At 29.0% G+C, this 20,056-nt stretch overlaps 2 protein-coding genes across 2 annotated transcripts; one reads left to right on the top strand and one right to left on the bottom strand.

Annotated features, from left to right (window-relative positions):
* Nucleotides 1-41: 41 nt before the first annotated feature.
* LOC100212038 (uncharacterized) lies at nucleotides 42-7,154 on the bottom strand. The gene is made up of 5 exons (XM_065810329.1): nucleotides 6,835-7,154; nucleotides 6,167-6,568; nucleotides 4,600-4,950; nucleotides 2,156-2,863; nucleotides 42-917 (listed from the first exon to the last, which is right to left on the bottom strand). The coding sequence occupies exons 1-5, from the start codon at nucleotides 6,908-6,910 to the stop codon at nucleotides 541-543; spliced, it is 1,914 nt and encodes a 637-aa protein (XP_065666401.1). The 5' UTR covers nucleotides 6,911-7,154; the 3' UTR covers nucleotides 42-540.
* Nucleotides 7,155-7,813: 659 nt separating this feature from the next.
* On the top strand, nucleotides 7,814-15,327 carry LOC100215668 (uncharacterized). The gene is made up of 4 exons (XM_065810328.1): nucleotides 7,814-8,060; nucleotides 11,829-12,869; nucleotides 12,942-13,334; nucleotides 14,157-15,327. Exons 1-4 carry the CDS (start codon nucleotides 8,009-8,011, stop codon nucleotides 14,453-14,455), a joined length of 1,785 nt encoding a protein of 594 aa, XP_065666400.1. The 5' UTR covers nucleotides 7,814-8,008; the 3' UTR covers nucleotides 14,456-15,327.
* Nucleotides 15,328-20,056: the final 4,729 nt, after the last annotated feature.

Here is a 20,056-nt window from a genome sequence, read left to right as displayed (position 1 = left end):
AGTTAAAAAAGGTTTTTTTTTTCTCAATTTTTGAAATAAATTTAAACTGCATATTTTATCATATTTTAATATTTAATATATAAAATTAATAATGGTAATGAGCCTTAAAAAGAAATAGTTTATGTACAAATGAATGAAATTAGTGGTCTAAAGTTAAAACTTAGGAAGAAATAGTTATTAATATACAAATATACTATTTTAGTTTTTTTCTATGTAATAAAAAGTCGAAAATAAAAAAAAATTTAGTTAAAAGTTCAAAGTTTGAATCTATAATAAATATTAAAAAAGAACATAAAGAGTTTAGAATAGAAAAAACTTTAAAACAAAAAAACTGATTAAAAAAAAAAATGAGTTTAATATTTTTTTATATAAAAACATTAAAGTATATAGAAGAATTACTGATTGACTGCTTCTTTTCTTTTTAAAATTTTTAATGTTTTAGTAAAACACCGTTTATGACGTCATGTGCATTTTTGAAATTATTCGTTTACTTACTTCTTGGAATATATTTATATTTATGACAATCGTGTTCAATGTAAACTAAGCTTTCTTCTTTTTATTTATTTTTTTCACAAATGTGGGATTATTCAGCTTCTTGTAAGTCAATTTTTTGTGTGATTTATTTTGTCCACTTTTTGCGTTTTTAGTATTTTTAGTGTTTTTTGTTATTATTTTTTTATTTGTAATATTTGACTTTTTTAAAGATGAATCTTTATCGTCTGTATCTTTGTCGTCGTCGTCATTCCCATCATTATTATCATCATCGTCGTCATCGTCATCTTTTTCGACTTTTGATCTTGCCAGCTTATTTTGTTCTTCAATTTTTTCAGCTTCAGTTTTCCATGGCATTTTTGGTAGTGGCCAAATGACCATTCCAGAAAGAGCCATTTCGTTACCTAAAAACGCATCATGGTATCCTAAAAGTAAAAAAATTAACTTCTTGAAATAAATATTTTCTATTTTTTTAATCATCCACCTCCAATCCTCCTCCAAGGGTTTTATTTGTTTACATTTATTTATTTATTTAATTAGGCAACAAAATGCAAAACAAAAAAGTTGATAAAATCAATTGCAGCGTTTGAGGTCTTTACTTTTTATTACTTTAATTATTTAACAGTGAAAAAAAGTTTAAAAGTTTCCCGTGTAATAACCTCAGATTTTTTATACCTTTTTGAAACATGCAATGGAAAAATATAACTAATAGATAAATACTGTAAAAATAAGTTATAACTAATGTTTTTTTACCTTTCTTTCCGTACTGTATACACTTTTTGTTATGTTATCTTTTAGTTAACGTCTATGTCAAATTATTTTTTTGTCAATAATTAAAAGCGTTAGTATGCGATGTTTAATTTTATACTACATTTGGTAATTATTTGAAACAATGGTTAACGTACATTATCAAATATGGTAAATATTGAAATAAAATGAGTATTATTGAGATGTGACGTGCAGTGATGGAGGAAATTATTTTCTTTACTTTTATTTTTTATTGACTCTCTCAAACCTCTCTCAACTATTTAACTCTGAAACACTTGTCTGGTCAAACAAGGCTGCTGCTATGAGAAATAAGTCAAACGCAATACTACTAGGGACATGGAGAGAATTAATAATCGTATACAAAGCACTTTATGTTAACATTGTTGCTTACACCACTAACTCTTCGTTGAATTGTATATATATAGATAACTTATAATTTACTTTCAAATAGTATATAAAATCTTTTTGAAATAAAACGACGCTTTTGCTTAGTAAACTACCCTCTTCATACAGTATGTTAGGTAACACAAACTTGGTCAATAATGGAAGTATGATAGATGGGTGGATAAGGTGGGTGGTAATCGGAAGTAGAAGTATCTCTGGCGCCTCAAATGTTTCTAAATTATGCAGTCTTAAGTATTCCAAAAAACTGAAATTCAGATTTTTTCAATTAGTATCTAAGTTATTATATTATTTATAAATGTTATTATTATTATTTCTAATATTATATATATATATATATATATATATATATATATATATATATATATATATATATATATATATATATATATATATATATATATATATATATATATATATATATTAAAATAGATGTAAGAAATAAAAATATTAATTGAAATTAGTAGAAGGAGGTTAATTTTCGTAAACAAACCTGCGTCGTGGCGTTGGTAAGGATAGTAGTAGGTTTGCTGCTCTGGAGGAGGTTCTTGACAACCTCCACATCCGTAGCATAAATAATTTCTACAGTCACCGTTGCACTGTTCACACGTACTGTGTCGAGTACCAAAATATTTTTTTGCACTTATACCTTTATTCCAGATATTTGAACTTTCATCTGTAGGAGGCCACAATTTTACGGGCTCAGTACCTGACCAAGGCTGTGAAGCAATATAATTAGAGTACGGTTGATACGACGATGTTAAACTCAAATCTTGATGATTAGGGTAAGTTATTTGGTTTATCGGATAAGCTGAAGCAGGAGTCTGATACTGTATACTTTGTCTTTGAGTAACTGTATTTTTTCCAGGTAAATATTTTGCTTGCAAAATCTGAGCTGCATTTAATGAGCGAACTTTAGCAGAATCTTGAATTTTCTTTGCCATTACATCTTTCTGTTTTTGAAGATATAAATTTCTTTGAAAAGCAAGCTGTTGCTCGTAAATTTTTTGCTGTTCTATTTTTTGATTTTGTAATGCAAATTGCTGTTCGTTTATAAAACCATTGTATTGAGGATAAGAAACCGGCAACGACTTTCTCCAAAGTTGAAACCACTGATTGTATTGATATTCTGGTAAAGGGATTGCTGAGCGAAGAAAGGGGTTTTGAGGTGTTTCTTGAGGCTGATAAATAAACGGTTGCCCTTTAAAAGTAATTTAATATAATATCATTAAGGATTTATTTTAAATATTACATGTGTATATAAATATATATATATATATATATATATATATATATATATATATATATATATATATATATATATATATATATATATATATATGTACATATGTATAAATATATATATATATATATATATATATATATATATATATATATATATATATATATATGTACATATATATATGTACATATATATATTACACACACACACACACACACACACACACACACACACACACACACACACAAACACACACAGATGCACACACACGCGCTCATACGCATACACACGTTTTTTGTTCAACGCTCTAGCACGAATAACCTATTCGAAATATTGCTTTCCGTTATTGTATGATTAGTAAACTGTTTATACTAATTTGAAGTAAAGATGTTTGTCCAAAAATTATGGGGATTTGGTAATATCCTATTTGTATATCTCGTTCAATGAAAATACTTTTATAGATAACTTCTTTTAGTTTCTTTTGATAAAAAAGTTAAAATTTATCAAAGATGTTTAGGTTTATAAAAAATCAAGTTAACAGCCCATTCATCTTGAGGATGTTGTAAACTTGACATTAGTTGAGGTGAAATTGACTTTCTTAGTTCGCAGCCTTAAGCTACGGTGATTTTATCAGAAGTATTATTATTTCACATCAGTATGAATATACATAAGCTTTTTATTTGTCCAACTCCAGTAAGTATCACTTCCAATCAAAAAACAAACTCATGAAAAAGTTTATGATCATAAATTATAATAAATATTAGTATGAATTACGAATAGAAATCAGGTATTAATTAGAAGAATAAGTCATAATAAAATCATTAAACACATAATATTAAAAAAAAAACCATAAAAAAACGTTTACCGCAGAAACAATTACGCTAAAATGTGTTTAAAAACGCTGGCATTATCAGCGCGGCACGCAAAACTATGTATTAAAATAAACAAACTTCTATTTCATAACAACGTTTTCAAAAAGTAATTACCTTGCAATATACACATCAGTCCCCATATTAAGAAGTAAAACTCTTTAACTAAAAGACTATACATTTCTTTATTGCTAAACCATCTAAACTGAAAAGGCGTATGCGATCGGTAAAGCTAATGCTGAACAGCTTAAAAGAATCAAGGTGGGTTACTTCGGCACAACTTCAACTGGGAATTTACTTTGTGTTTTTTTTTTACTTTAAATTACCTTGCTGTTTAAATTATATAAGTTTCCAAACAGATTAAGACATGGAATTATATGGTGAATTAAAAGCTATGCTCGAGCTCATAAACATTTGGCGTGATAACAAATTAATTTGATTGGTCAGTTTCATCTAACACCTTGCGGCGAAGAGAAAGCATTTTAAAAAAGGCGTTTATATTGCAGCTGAATACTGAATTGAAAGTTGAATAAACAACTTTATTTCGAACGTTTCACTAGGCACTACTAGATATCAAATACTCTTAACTGAGCTTTAATTTTATTGTCATACTAATCATAAAACAAGAAACCAAACTAGTAACAAATGAAAAATTATTATATGAACAAAAAAAGAAGCATTCAAAACGTCTATTTTTTAATATACATAAATATTTTTTAAGGTGTTGCAATTTTTTAATTGTTAATGTTTAGTAGTGAAAACACAAAAAATAACGCAACTAACTACTGTTATTGTTTATGAATAATGTGTATTTTAAAAACTTACGGTTTTTGCTCAGTTGTAGACTTAAATCGGAGTGACCGTCACAAGTGTATTCTACATGTAAATACTTTTGTGCTTTAGCATCGCACAGTGATCTACCATATAAATCAGATTCAGAGAATAAATCACAAGATTGTTGTCCGTCGCATAAATCTTTGACAACCCTTTCAGCGTCTTGAGTAGAACATGAAGTTATTGAATCACGGCGAACTTTTTCATTGCAACTAGGTCCTTCTTGTTTTCCATAAACAGCCGATCGAATGTGCAATAGTTTTAAAGAGGGGCAAAAAATATTTGCTGTTTTTCCTGAACAAACAGTGGCGAACATTCTTTGGGAATCTAAGTTTGATAAACCTGGAAAATAATCAAAATTTTTCAAGGGGTTTAATTTTTTATTTTTTGTTACAACGGTTTGTGAAAAAATGTTTGAAGAATAAATATTAAAGATCTCAGATATCTTTTCACTAGATGCATATAAAAGTTTATTTGCTCTATATCCATTTAAAAAGCGTAGAGATTAAAACACGAAGAGTAATTTAAAACAACATAATATAGTATAATCTAGTAATGTAAATTTTCTGGTAAAATTTGATTCAAAATTTACCGGTAAATTTTAAATTGGAGATGGTAAATTTTCCTTAGAAAAATTTTTTTTTCAAAGAAAAATAAAATTGAGTAAAAAAAAATTTCAAAATTTACCAGGCGGTAAATTTTCAAAATTTTCCGGTTAATTTTACCTTCGCAACACTAGTACAATCAAAACAAATAACTGAAAATAATTTTCATTTCATTTGTTAAAAAAATATGATCAGTTAAAAAAATAAGATTTTATTTCAAAACTAAAATAAAATAAAATTTAACAAGATTGTTCTATAGATGATGAAGTTAAGTTAACAACTTTGTTCAAACGATAAAATGTTTGACAATTTAAAATAACTAATTTATGCTTGCCAAATTGGTTCGTTTAAAATATTATTATTTTGCAAAGCATATATATTTCAATATCTTAATATATATTTATCGCTTTGAAAATAAAAATTTAATTCATTTTTGCATTTAAATGTAAAGCATAATATATTGTATACGATTAGCTCATAAACGTTTATTCTTCTTTAATACAGTCTCTGCTAAGACCTTTTTCTTTTATATATCATTAGCAGTAATTTCTTAAAGTTTAAAGATCTTTTGTCAAGTATGGGTGTTTTTACTTTATATGTTACGATTTCTGTGAAAGAATAATTTCTTAATAATTTGTAAGAATAAAAAATATTTGCTATTATTTTTTCTATAAAATGTTTAATTTATTTTGGATTTTTAAAGCTCATTTCGGAAATTGCAATGGGTTGAGAATATTTAAAACTTCAAGACTAAGTTCACACTTTGACACGAATCGAATTGTGATATACTAACTTTGGCATAATTACTTTTTATACAAACTTTAGTATAAATAAAAATTATTGTTTTTTGGTTGCGACGCAAGCATTTCACTATAGATTTGGCAACCTTTTAGTTACTAGGTGCACTCACTTTGGGTGATCTCCTCAGTTTTAAATATACCGTATTTGAATACCTATTTTTGAAGTCCTTTCTTTCTCGACAATTGGAAGATTGCTTTGCAACAAATCTGTAACATCACTAAACATTTTCAGTTTGTCAGAAAGATTTGATTTGCCTTGACATGTAAATGACACAAACAAGTACTTGTTCACTAACGGACAAGGATCATTGTAAAGACTGTCTTCGGCGTATAAGTCGCACGACTGTTGACCCTGACAAGCTTCTCTGATAATTCTAGGTGCATCTCTAGAAAAGCATGTTGGAATTTGATCTCTTAGTTGCGAAACTGGATCTTGGCAATCATGACCACTCAGCTTGCCGTAGAAAGCATTATATATATGAAGGAGCTGTATATTTGGGCATGCGATTGATCTCATTTGACCACGGCATACCGTCAGAGTATGAAAGTTGTTTTCTATAACAAAACAAAAAAAGGTATGAAACCTGGTATTTTATTCAACTTTATGGGTAATAAATCTATAAACAATTTTAATCAACGTTATGGTTATAAAAATCCATAAATAATTTTAACCAACTTTATGGTCAGTAAAATGCAAAAATAATTATTTCAACATGTTTGTTTTGTAATCGAAAAAATCAAACTGCATGGCACTCAAACGTATTAACGTACACAGTTGTAAGTCATGAGAGATATTACAACATTCTGCATTAAAATCTAACCTTGCTTCGATGCCATTGTTACTTCGTCAGAAATAATTATAATATGATATAATATTGTGAATACTGCGTAGTTCATTTCGGTTGGTATTAATAAAAGATTATTATTTCATATAACTATTTAAACATTTAGTTAAATACAAAGATATTTTCGTGACAACGCACATCGTTCTTTATTAGTTTTGTCGTTCAATTTCAATGCGTATTATATTTTGCTATTTCATTTAATGGTAATTCCCTTTTTAAAAAAATGTACTTTAGATTTAACTTTAAAACAATTCGCTCAATATTGTTGCAACGGGTTGTTTGAAGGCAAAGGGAGGGGCAGTTTTTGCACGCCTCGATACACAACGATTTATCAGTCCACTGAGTGCTCAAGACATATTGTATCAAATTTATTGACCCAACATTATAATAATAAAAAACTTTGTTATTAATTAGCTGACAAAGCTTAATTAAATTTTAATTTAAAAGCGTTGAAAGAGATTGCGCACCCAAACCAAACGTTAGCACGTAATACCATATACATGATATATATATATATATATATATAAGATTCCTGATAAACTTTTAAGTTTTAAATGATAGAAATGATAGAAAAAGTTTTCTTTACGAGTTATGAAGTTAGATTTCTCTGAAGTTACTTAGTTAATAAATCGGTTAAAACAGATATAACAAAGGTTAACTCAATCAAAAAAAGAAAGGTTTTTTATTTTGTTGTTAAAACTAAAGAGAAAAATATTTAGTTATCTAAACTGTATTAAAATTAAAAGAAATCGCCGTAATATTTTATAATTAATATAAAAAAATTACAGCCCTGTGTATTTAAACTTTATGTATTTAAAGTTTTTGTATTTAAAGTTGCTCGTTTTTTTTAAAAAAAGGCTTTGAAAATTATAATTAGCGTTTAACGAAAGGTTTACTTTTGGAACGATCAAACAAGATACGCTTTAATGAATACGATTTAATTTTATTTTAGTTCAACAAACTTAAATTCAAACTGCCAAATAAACACTTATTCGGCGAGTTTCGCTAAAAAAAAAAATTATGAAAATGATAAGAAATCCGAATATCTAAATTGACCCGATACGTTTAAATGGTTTTTCCAATTACCTTTTTATTTTAAGTATGCGTATTATATCAGATAATTCACAAACTTTGGGGGGAAAAAAATAAAATGTATTCTGGAGTTTTGCTTATTTTTTTCACAAAGTTGGCATTTTCGCACGGTAAGTTTATCGTTTAATTAAAAATTGGAATTAATACATGAATTCACACACACACACACATGCATATACACATACTATATACATACAAACACACACATACATACATACATACATACATACAAACATACATACATACATACATACATACATACATACATACATACATACATACATACATACATACATACATACATACATACATACATACATACATACATACATACATACATACATACATACATACATACATACATACATACATACATACATACATACATATATACATACATATGTGTATGTATGTATTTTATATGTTTATGTATATATATATATATATATATATATATATATATATATATATATATATATATATATATATATATATATATATATATATATATATATATATATATATATATATATATATATATATATATATATATATATATATAAGTATGGCTTTAATTTTGACATCGTGTAAAAGAGTGTATATTCTATTAAATCAAATAAACATCAAATAATACGAATTTTCTTAATACAAATAATAATTTGTTATTAGAAATTTTTGCTAGATTGGTAAAAATTTGCAAAATTGATTTTAGAAATTTTTGCTGGATTGGTCGGAGGCGTAACTATAAAATTTAAGAATCCACCGCTAAAATGTAACAGGGCCTTCCCCTAAAAATTTATATTTTATCTAAAATAAGTATGCAATATTTGCCTTTTATATCTTGTTAATAAAACATAATCAAGTATATAAATAATATCATATAAATATATCATAGAGATATAGCATATAGATATATCATATAGATATATCATATAGATTTATCATAGAGAAATATCCCAGAATCTTTTTTTAAATCCAAAAAATCATAAAAAAGAACAAACATTGAAATTATGTTTGAGGAAAGCATGCTTAATATCAAAAACTAACTTTACCTCACTAATGACTTCGACAGTTTTTAAATTCATAACAGTTATACTTCCCTTAGACATGGTAATTCTTAGAATGCTATCAAGTATTGAAAAAAAAAGTTGGAGAATATATTAAGAAATTTTTTATTTATTCAACTACCTTAAATATGAGTTTGTGTGCCATCTTATTCTTAAATTCCGTAAAATATCTTATGCTATTTTAAATTTTTTCTTCTTTTTTTTTGGTGATTATTTTCAGGTATTTTCAGAAGTCCTTAGGGTCTTATCACAGAGTACTGCGGAAGAGCATTAAACTAGGAAGTTTACGCTTCCTTTCTTGTCAATGTTGCTTAAAGGGCTAGAGCCAGCCTTGAACCACGAGCCTTTTGGTTCTGAGCCAGAAATCTAACCACTGCGCCACGGCTGCTCAATTTACTAAAGGGTTTTTCTGTGCTAGCAAATTTTACAGGTATTGCCATCAATAGCATTATTGCTGTATTTACCTGTAAAATCGAATGCCATAAAACTGTATTTGATGAGCAGTATGTTAACTAAATCTTTTCTTGAAGTTGTTTCTATGATACCATTTTAATAAAAATGATTGCATTAATTAACTGAGCTTGAGATTTTTTTAAAAATTGTCTGGGTAATTCTGTTGTAATCATTTAGCTGATTCAATCAGTTTATTTTCAAAGAATTCTATTGATTTTTGAGTTTGCTTTAAATGAAAAAGATTTGAAATTTTTTCCTTTTCAGTTGGAAAAATCTATCACCTATAATATTCATAAAATAGTTTCCACTTAACTCATCAAAATATCTTTTACATTTGGGTTGCCTCTTAAACTTAAAAGTTGGTTTTATTTGCCACTTGCTGCAAATAGAAATAACCTCTAATTTAAATAAATCGTAATTTGATCAAAAACCTTTTAACTTGAGTTTCAGATTACCTAAGAGATCGTCCATAATTTACGCAACGCTAAATTTAACTAATGTACTAAACAAAAAAGTTTAAAAGTTTTCCCTCGCAGAGTCTTGAATTATATCAAGTATATAAGTAGCCCATTTTTCTAGTTTTTGAAGCATAATTTACACTCGTTGATATGAGATGCAGAATTACGCAAATAAAAACAAATTCAAAAGTTATTATTTTGTCCTTTAATTTTAGAGCTTTATTTTGTTCTTCTCGTTTTGAATTAAAAAAAAAGTTGTTTTTACTATATCTGAATGCGTAACTTTTCTGCTAAATAAGAATTAATGTTTGAGGACCATCTGCCTAGCTAGCATTTGGTCCAAAAAAAGATGTCTTTTGAACGTTCAAAGACGTCATTTTAGAACCAAATGCCGGCAAAGTTGAATGGCTACTTTTTTTTCAAAGTTTTGTTTTTACAAACTACCAATTATATAAATTAATTCCGTCATTTAAAGGGGAAAATAGGTACCTTTGTATTTCAAAAGTTTCAGACACTTGTCAATCAAACTTTTTTGTTTCCACTTAAAGTGTTTTAACATTCTCCCACTATTCTTCAAAGTAAAACTTACAATGGGTGGCTTTTAAGACTGTTAATGTTTTCCTTTGTTTAAACTTTTTAAATATTGCTGAGTTCGAGTTCTAGTTTTTAGGTTCGTTTCCTATACGTATCCTATACGTATCTCTTTGAGCATTTGCATTTAGTTGAATAAGCTCCGGAAGACAATCATGTGTAAATTTTTTAGATATTGATAAAATTTTTAAATTATGATTTAGTTTGAAAACCACTCTAAAGCTAACGAAATTCCAAAATATTTTCTTTAATTTTAAGGATAGTGGTGGTAAAAATAAGCAACGATACAGTAAGAAGGTTAACAGAATCTGATTGAACTTTATTGTTTTTTATGGACTGTTTTTTTTTTCTATTTAGGTTAACGTATCGTTTCCTTAGTATGATCTTGTTCTATTTACAAATGTAATAAATTAAATATTTTATCTAGTTTATAAAATAAATACAAAAAAGTATATATATATATATATATATATATATATATATATATATATATATATATATATATATATATATATATATATATATATATATATATATATATACAATGTTCTACCTGATATAATATATTATATTATATTACACAAAACATTGTATTTATTTATATATATATTTTTTTTGTATTTATTTTACAAATTAGAACAATTTATTTATTACATTTGTAGATAGAACAAGATAATACTGAGGGGACGTTATGTCGTACCTATTTTCATTAAATATTTGTTTTATGAAATTTATCTCATCTTGTAAATTTAAATCACTGCATATAGAATAAGCCCTGTAAACGTAACCTTAAAGAATGCATTTAAAGTTTTGAGATCATGATTTGAGTGCGATTTTTGAGTGAGGCAATCTTTAAACTCGTATTTACCTTTGGTATTTTTTACTATGATTACATTGAGGAAGATCAGAGCTCTATTTTCACGTTCAACTTTGATTATATATTGTATTGCAGGGTATTGTTTGTTTAAATAACTAGGAATTGTTTTGCTTCTTGAGTATTTAAAAATCTATCAACATATCTTAGAAAGGATTTTAGGTCAAAGAATGATTTAATGGAATTGCAATTTTAAAAGTTGTTTTTAACGTTTAAAATAACCTTGTTCAGGAGCTGATAATACTGGTAAACACAATCCATTGAAAATTTCTATTTTATTTAAGTTAATATGTTCATTATGTGAGTTCGTATTATTTGATTTTTCCTTTTATATATATATATATATATATATATATATATATATATATATATATATATATATATATATATATATATATATATATATATATATATATATATATATATATGCATTAGTTCTAAACTATGACTCTGTTACTGTTTGCGATGGAATGGCTAAACAAATACAGTGTCCAGGAAAAGAAAATATACATGTATTACAAGGTTTTTATGGAAAATGGAGGAACCGTAACTGCAAAGGAGACGCTCCAGATCCACAAAACTACCCCACATGTCGCATACCAAGAGGCCGTGCAACTGCAATAGTAAAACAACTATGTCAAGGACAAAATACCTGTAAATTGATTTCTGATAAGTCAATTTACGGAAACCCATGTCCAAGAACAATACCATATTTATATGTAACATTTTTTTGCATGGCACCGGGACAAAAATTGTTTCATCAAAAAACATTGTTTAATGAAGAAGTAGTTACAGTACCTAGTCACGGGTTTGTAGTATCTGAAACAAGACATCACTTAGACGAAGATATAGCAACCGAAGAACAACGTAGTCAGGGATCTTTTCGTGAATTGATTCCTGCGGAAAATTCTTTTGTTGAAAAATTGATGCCAAAGGTGGAGCCTCAAAAATTTGCTTCGATTGCTCGCAAAACAATGCAAAAACCAGAGCCATCAATAAATCGTGAAAGCATGCAAAAACCAGAAACCATTTCTGATACTGATGCCTGGGATAGATCAAAAATAACCGTATCAGAAAACAATGAAAATCTATTACCTAACGAAGTGGGGGAAGTCCATAGTGTTTTTCATGTGGCTCCCAACAGTATCAAAAACTATCAAGAATCGGATGAAGAAAAAGACAATCAAAACTTTCTAACAAAGTCACAAATTAAAAATGTTGAAATAAAAAACAAAAAACAAGAACTTTTAATAAATGAAGCAGCACCTCATTACCAAAGTGGAAAAAGCTCCACAGATGTAGCAATAGAATCTCATCATCAAAGTGAGAACGCATTAGAAGATGTTGCTCATTTTCAACGCTCTGTATTTTCACTACCAAAGTTAAGAAGTTCAGAAAGTAATAAACAAAAAAGTTTTATTTCACAAAATGACCCAAGTTGGCTTAAAAACCATAGCAATTTTAAAACAGACTCAGGTAATAAAATTTTAATTTAAATATTCTTTTTTTTTCAAAACTATAATTTTTTAGTTATATGCTTAATACTAGTTAAAAGCTTTCGTGACGCAATGATTTGTAATGGACAGTCAAAATTGATTGCGTGCCTTCCTGAAGAAGCCATCAAAGTGCATCACGCTTTTTATGGCAAACGTAGTGGTGAAAGCTGTTTAGGACCTTTAGAATATAAGGACGAAGCTCCAACATGTTCAGCATTAGATGCAAGAGCAAACGTTCAATCGTCGTGTGATGGAAAACAAACATGTTTACTGTTTGCTGACGATAACATTTATGGAAAATCATTGTGCCCTAATGTAAACAAATATTTGCATTTGCGTTATACTTGCAATGAAGGTGTAAAAGGTTTCTTATCCAAAAGTTTAAAATTAGTTCCACAAGTTGAAACAGAAGAAAATGCTGTTGTCAGGTCAATAAAATCTCATGGTAAGTTGAAACATTAAAAACCAGCAATGTTTATTAGGTCGTATTTGTGTTTAATATGTATCAACTTTTTAAAAATAAATTCAGCAGTTTCTAAGCTAGATAATTATTACTACAGAGGGGAGTATGAACGCAAAACCTAGAATTATAAACCAAAAAGTTGAAAATGTCACTGTTAAGTGCCATTTTCTACTCTTTGGTTTATGCTGGCGGGATAGGGAAGTTGATCTTTAATTGCTGCTATAGATCATCTTTTATCGGACTACAAGTAACACATTATTATCTGACTACTTCCCCAGCAAACGTTTTATAATGGAACTTTAATGGACCTATATAGGCATTTTGAGCGTATCCATAGTAGTTTTGCTCTTAGGTTAGTTATTGGACCATAGCGTTAGCATTAGCAGCCATTAAAAGTGGCAGTGAATATCTACTATATAACATGTCAGAAAATCATAGGCTAGCGATTTATGGTGTATGCTACTAATTGTTCAGTTAGTAACCGATGAGCAAAACTCCAATAAACAACTCAAAATGTCTATACACACTTCATTAACGATAATATTATTTTTTCAATGTAACAATACTGCGTATGTGCGATACACAGGATTTTTACAATACATTTTTTATGTAACTTGTATTATAACTATTATAATTAGTTAATTATATTATAACTTAACTTATATGTAATTATGACGATTTTTATGCATAATAAAAACTAAGCTACAAAATTCAAGAGTATTTAAGCGAAATATTTATTTATATTTTTAAATATATACATTTATATTATTTATTATTTTTTATTTTGTGTAAAATAAAATGTAGATAATCGCAACCAGACGATGAGTCTTTGTAATGGAGAGCGACGAGCTATAAAATGTGAAACAAATGACGGAATCAAAATTAATAGTGTTTTTTACGGCAAGAAAGTAGGTAAAGACTGTAAAGGGGATTTGAACTATAGAGATGATATCCCAGAATGCTCTAGTATAGGTGCATTAGATATTATAAAGTTAACGTGCGAAAAGAAAAAAAAGTGCGAAATAGAGAGCAACAGTGCAATGTTTGAAGATGACTTGTGTCCCGGCGTAAACAAATATTTAGAAGTTAAATACAGGTGCTAAAAAAATAAAAAAGCTACGACAATTGGTTCTACGAATTCAAGCTAAAACTATGACGATAGACAACAAAGATATACACTACAAGTTTTTTTTATCTAGCACGATAAGTACGAAACAAAATTAAAGATAATTTCAGGTTACTGTTTCAAGAACACGCATTTATTTTTTATACAAATCGTTTCCGTTTACTCGATTGTACAGATTTTATAGGAAGAAAAATTAGTTTTATTGACTATAAGGAGACAACATACAAGCAAGTATACATTTATTGCACTTTTAACACAAATCATTTTTGTTTGCTTTATTGAAAAAAATATTAGAAATTCACACGAAAAAGTTTTATTGACTTTGACTACGATCAAGGATTCATGCCTATTGCAAAGAGACGCACGCTAATTAATTGCTCCAATTTAACATTTATACAATGCTTCCATACAATTTAATAGTTTTGTAGCTTATGCAATATTTTTTTATTATGCTGTATAATACGGTCTCTTTATAAAGGCTTTGTTGCCACAATACTAAATGTACTTCATAAATATTTCAATTATAAGTACATTTTATGTACGTATTTTAAATAAAAAAATCTTTTTTTTATTTCTTCTTCATGTTTGTAAATTTGCTTAACCCTTTTAATTGCCTCAGGAATGATAATACGTAAAAAAATTATTTTGTTTTTAATTGTCTCTAAGAAAATAGAGATGTACTTTTTTTTCTAAAAGTATTTTTGCGTTTTTTAGAGTTCAAATAGGTTTATACTTTTTTGTATACAGTTCACGGACTGTAAAATACAAGGTATCTAACATGTAAAGCTTAGTACTTAGGCTTCTCATGTGTTACAATAAATATGAATTAAATAAATTAGTACCAAGAAATGGCGTTTTTTTTATTTCCGATGTATGCAGTTTTTCCATCTCATCACATCATATAAAGTTTTTCTATTTTATCACATACAGTTTTTCCATATCATCATATCACACCAATCATCCCATTTTATCAATATATATGCATTTTTACAATCTCATTACATCATATACAGCTTTTTTCACATTAAATACAGTTTCCTATCTCACCACATCATAAAAAGTTTTCTCTTCTTATCACATTACATGCAGTTTTCTCATTTCATTGCACCACATACAGATTTCCCATCTTTTCACACCACATACAGTTTTCTCTTCATAACTGCGAAGAGATAAGAAAACTTCATACATTCAGGACCGTCCCAAAAAAATCTTAAAGGTAGGGGGCGACGTATCTGTTTTATGTTGAGTAAGACTTAGAAAAACGTTTTTGCCGACTAAAACCTGTCAAAAAAAAAAAGAAAACTCTCGTTGGCTAACATTTTCCAAATACCAACTTCTATCCAATTTGCAGCCTAATTAATTTCCTAGTGGGATTAGATACCCACCTATGTCACTCCCTCGGGACGGCCCTACATACATTGGGTACAAAGACTCACTTCAAAACTAAGCCATATATGTAATAGTTTTGAAGTGTTGGCAAATGAAAAATTAAAACTTCCTTAATTGTGGACATGTCCTTCGAATCGCAAAAATATTGCTGGAACAAAATTAAGAGATTTTTAAATTTGGCATAGTTGCTCTACTATATGTGTATATTTATTATTCCAAAAAGATTATTTGAAAACGTTGTAAAAAATAAACCTAGTTTTACAGACTGAGAAATGTTTGCTGTTGAAATCAATAACATGCTGTCAAAGCCTGGATGTAAAATCTTGATAAGATTTGTAACCTCATTTAAGACATGTGCCAGAAAAAATCTGCCGGTGTTCTGATGAGGTGTTTACGGAAACCGTGCATCATTTTAAATAGCTAATTGTTTTAAAATGTCAATTTTTTAGTGTTATTTTTAAACAACTTTTTAATTTAAACAACTCTGTTATCAAAACCATTAGTTTTAATTGAAATATTATCAAATCAAGATGAGAAGATAGAAAAATTTGCATTTTCTCGTTGAAAATCCTGGTGTATCTAACAAAACAATTTCTAAAGAGTTGCAGATTTCTTTGAGAACATCGCAGAGCGTTGTGAAACGATTTAAGGACACTGGTACAATCAAAAGGAAATCAGGAAGCGGAAGAAAAAAATGTTTTGTTAGACGAGATCTTGCTAAAAAAGTGAAAGATGTCTTAGACAAAAAACCGGAGATTTCTGTTCGAACTTTAGCAAATAAATTTAAGACAAGTGCTTCCAAGCTGTTCAAAGCTGCTCCATAAAAAATTATGTCCAAAATAATCTTGTTTGATTATTGACAATGAAATTTATTGCGCTGCATATTTCCGATTTCTTCCAAGACACCAATATTATTCAGCAATTAATCGCAAGAAACTGAATTCTAATTGTAAATGCATTAGAATGCAAAAATTCGCTGAAAAATTCTTAGTTTGGCAAGCAATTTGTGAATGTGGTGAAAAAAGCACTTGTTTTATGACTGCGGGAACAATTAACACCAAAATATACATGAAAGAATGCCTCAAGAAACGTCTTTTGCCGTTTTTAAGAGCACGCAATGGTAACCTGTTACTTTGGCCCAATTTAGCATCACGCCACTACTCTGGGACAACTTTAAACTGGCTTAGAGAACATAAAGTAGATTTTGTTGAAAGACACTGCAATCCACCAAATTGTCCCAAACTACGTCCTATCGAAAGATATTGGACTCTTGTCAAAAGTAAAACTAAGTTTTAATGTAAAAGAAACCAAAAAGACCTCAAAAATAAATGGATTAGAGCTACCAAGAAAGTCCAGCCGAAGACTGTGAAAAAGCTGATGTTGAGTGTAAAACGCAAAGTGCGTGCGTTCTCATGTACAAAACTTCACATACTTTCTTAAGTGAAATTTAAGAATATAAATATATGTAGTTTCAAAATATATATCATTCAGTATCGAGATACAATAATTAAATAAATACCCTTTAAAATGTCCGCGCAAACTTTTTCTGGTACATGCCTTATTGTTTCTGTTGATTTTTGAATAATGAATGTTTTATTTTTGTTGTCTGCTTACTGATCTAAATGAAGTGCCAAATTAATACTAGAACGTGATAGAAATGGGCGTGTTTTTTAGAAGGTGTGAGTGTCAAGAAGAGCTTTGATTATTGAACGCTAGGATTTTTTTATGGAATTTGTTGTCTAATGTTTGACTAAAACATTTTACTGGTTACTCGATTCATTCCCTAAAAATAATGACGGTAAAATGGCAGCATTTGAATTTTTAGCTATGCATGTCAACTTCTTGGTATGGTTTATATTGCAGAAGCTTTATGAAAAAGAAGGATAAAAACAATTTTGAAATTTATATATTATTAATTTTTTTTTTTTTTGTTAAAAAAAAAAAAAGTGTTTTTTCAAATAAACTTTTGAAAGAACATTTAAAATAATATTAACTCAATGAGTGGATATCCGCTTTTTAATACCTTTTAACTTTTTATAATGTTTTTGCTCTTAAACACACTTCGTTTTAATTTTTAATTAAATGTTTGTATATAAAGAACAAATAAAAAAGTTTTTTAATAATTAAAGGAAGTATCCAGAAGTTTCCAGAAGCATGCAGAAGCTTCCAGAAGTTTCCAGAAGAAGCATCTGGAAGCATCCAGTAGCATCCAGAAATATCCAGAAACATTCAGAAGCCTCAAGACGCATCCAGAAGCTTCCAGAAGCATCGAAAAGAAGCATCTAGAATCTTCCAAAACAGGTTTACACAGGTTCATTTTACTAAATAAGAGACATGTAAATCGACATTTAACTCAGTCAGTATATGGAAGTCAATCAGTCAGAATTATCAAGACAGTTTTATCGAAGTGAGTTTTATCAAAGTGTTTTATCGAAGAACATCAATACAAGAAGTGAAATACAACAAGTGTTTCATTAGATCAATACAGTCCACATCTAACCCAGACGTTATGTTCCACAGAGCATTATTGTATCATCACAAGGTAAATGTAAACCTTGAGAAGCGTGATTATTTATTTTTATTATTTTTATGACTTCAAGTGCAAAAACGGCTCCCGACAGTCTTGGATTGGAACTAAGAAAGAAAATTATTGGCGATTACGTAAGTGGAATATCACAAAAAGTATTTGTGATAAATATCGCGTGAAAAAATGCACCGTATCAAGACTATGTTCCAAATATCGTTCTACGGGGAAGTTGGCAGCAGATAACAAAGGTGGAAGACCGCGTTCCACCATTTCTAAAGAGAATTCTATGATCGTCAGATCCGTCAAGAAGGATCCGTGGATATCATCAGTCGAGATACAAAAGCAAATAGAGCTGCCAGTATCGGACCGTACAATCAGACGACGTGCTGTTGAAGCCGGATTGTTTTCTCGACGCCCTGCAAAGAAACCGCTGATTTTACTAAAAAACCAAAAGAAAAGACTCCTGTTTGCTACATCTCATATTAACTGGAATGTGTAAAAATGGCGAACTGTCCTGTTCAGTGATGAATCGAAGTTCAACATCATTGGGAGCGATGGCATTTGCCGTCAACGTCGACCGGCCGGAAAACGCCTCGATTTACGTTAATGCCATAAGACCGTGAAGCATGGTGGAGGCAATGTTATGGTCTGGGGGTATTTTTCTGCTAACGGGTATAGGCCCAATACATCGAAACGATGGAATAATGGACCGTTTCATTTATAAAAATATCATGAAAAATGTTATGTTACCTCATGCTGAATGGAATATGCCAAACGAAATGGGTTTTTCAGCAAGACAACGATCCGAAACACACTGCAAAAGTAGTCAAGCAGTGGTTTCAAGACAACCACTTATCGGTGATGGATTGGCCGCCTCAATCTCCGGATCTCAACCCTATCGAGAACCTGTGGGAGATCGTCAACCGCAGAATTAATCGTGAAGGTGTTCGTAATAAGGATCAACTGTTTGAACAAATCCAAAAGGCCCGGGCAGCGATTCCACCAAGTTTCATTGATCACCTGATCGAATCTATGCCTCGAAGATGCAAAGCTGTGATCGACAAAAAAGGATTCGCCACGAAATATTGATAGCGAAATACAGCTTGGTCAACATTTTGTCGAGTTGCACTTGTTTTGAAGGAAATCAACTTTTTTTAATACTTTTGATTAATTTATTAATTTTCGTGTACAAATAATGAACTTTGTGATGAATAAAACTTGAAGAACTTTGTCTCTAAACAGTTACATAGTTATTTCTCTAAATTGAAAAAATGCAGCACTTTATATAAAGAAACTAAGTTAGCATTATTTGGTTGCACTCGTTTTGTCCGATACTGTATGTCTAATTAAAACAATACTTTATTAAAAAAACAAAAAGCAATCAATAGTAACAATTAAAAAAACAATCAAAAATAACAATTAAAAAGTCAATCAAATAAAATAAACCTTTTCGCACATCTGCATTTTTACTTTTTTGTGTGTCAACGTGTTGGGTACGAAAAATTTGTTGCAAAGCTGCTGCAAATGATTGGGCTGACTGCAGTTGCTTTTCAACCCCTTTTTGAATTTCCTTTTGAATAGCCGGAGTTACTACAACATTGAAGGTTGTTTGCAGACAAGGTGAATTTTGAGGTGACTTTGGAGCTGATGCTATGTGACATA

The sequence above is a fragment of the Hydra vulgaris genome, chromosome 11, assembly GCF_038396675.1.
Source record: "Hydra vulgaris chromosome 11, alternate assembly HydraT2T_AEP".
Taxonomy (NCBI): Eukaryota; Metazoa; Cnidaria; class Hydrozoa; order Anthoathecata; family Hydridae; genus Hydra; species Hydra vulgaris.
This window is presented reverse-complemented; position numbering and strand designations above follow the sequence as displayed.

Excerpts from the sequence above, each read along its gene's own strand:
- LOC100212038 (XM_065810329.1), bottom strand. The coding sequence starts at position 6,910 with ATGAACTACGCAGTATTCACAATATTATATCATATTATAATTATTTCT. Across the intron at positions 2,864-4,599 it reads TCTACAACTGAGCAAAAACC|GGCAACCGTTTATTTATCAG; the intron begins GTAAGTTTTTAA and ends TTACTTTTAAAG. Across the intron at positions 918-2,155 it reads TTACCAACGCCACGACGCAG|GATACCATGATGCGTTTTTA; the intron begins GTTTGTTTACGA and ends TTTTACTTTTAG.
- LOC100215668 (XM_065810328.1), top strand. The coding sequence starts at position 8,009 with ATGTATTCTGGAGTTTTGCTTATTTTTTTCACAAAGTTGGCATTTTCG. Across the intron at positions 12,870-12,941 it reads CAATTTTAAAACAGACTCAG|TTAAAAGCTTTCGTGACGCA; the intron begins GTAATAAAATTT and ends GCTTAATACTAG. Across the intron at positions 13,335-14,156 it reads CAGGTCAATAAAATCTCATG|ATAATCGCAACCAGACGATG; the intron begins GTAAGTTGAAAC and ends AATAAAATGTAG.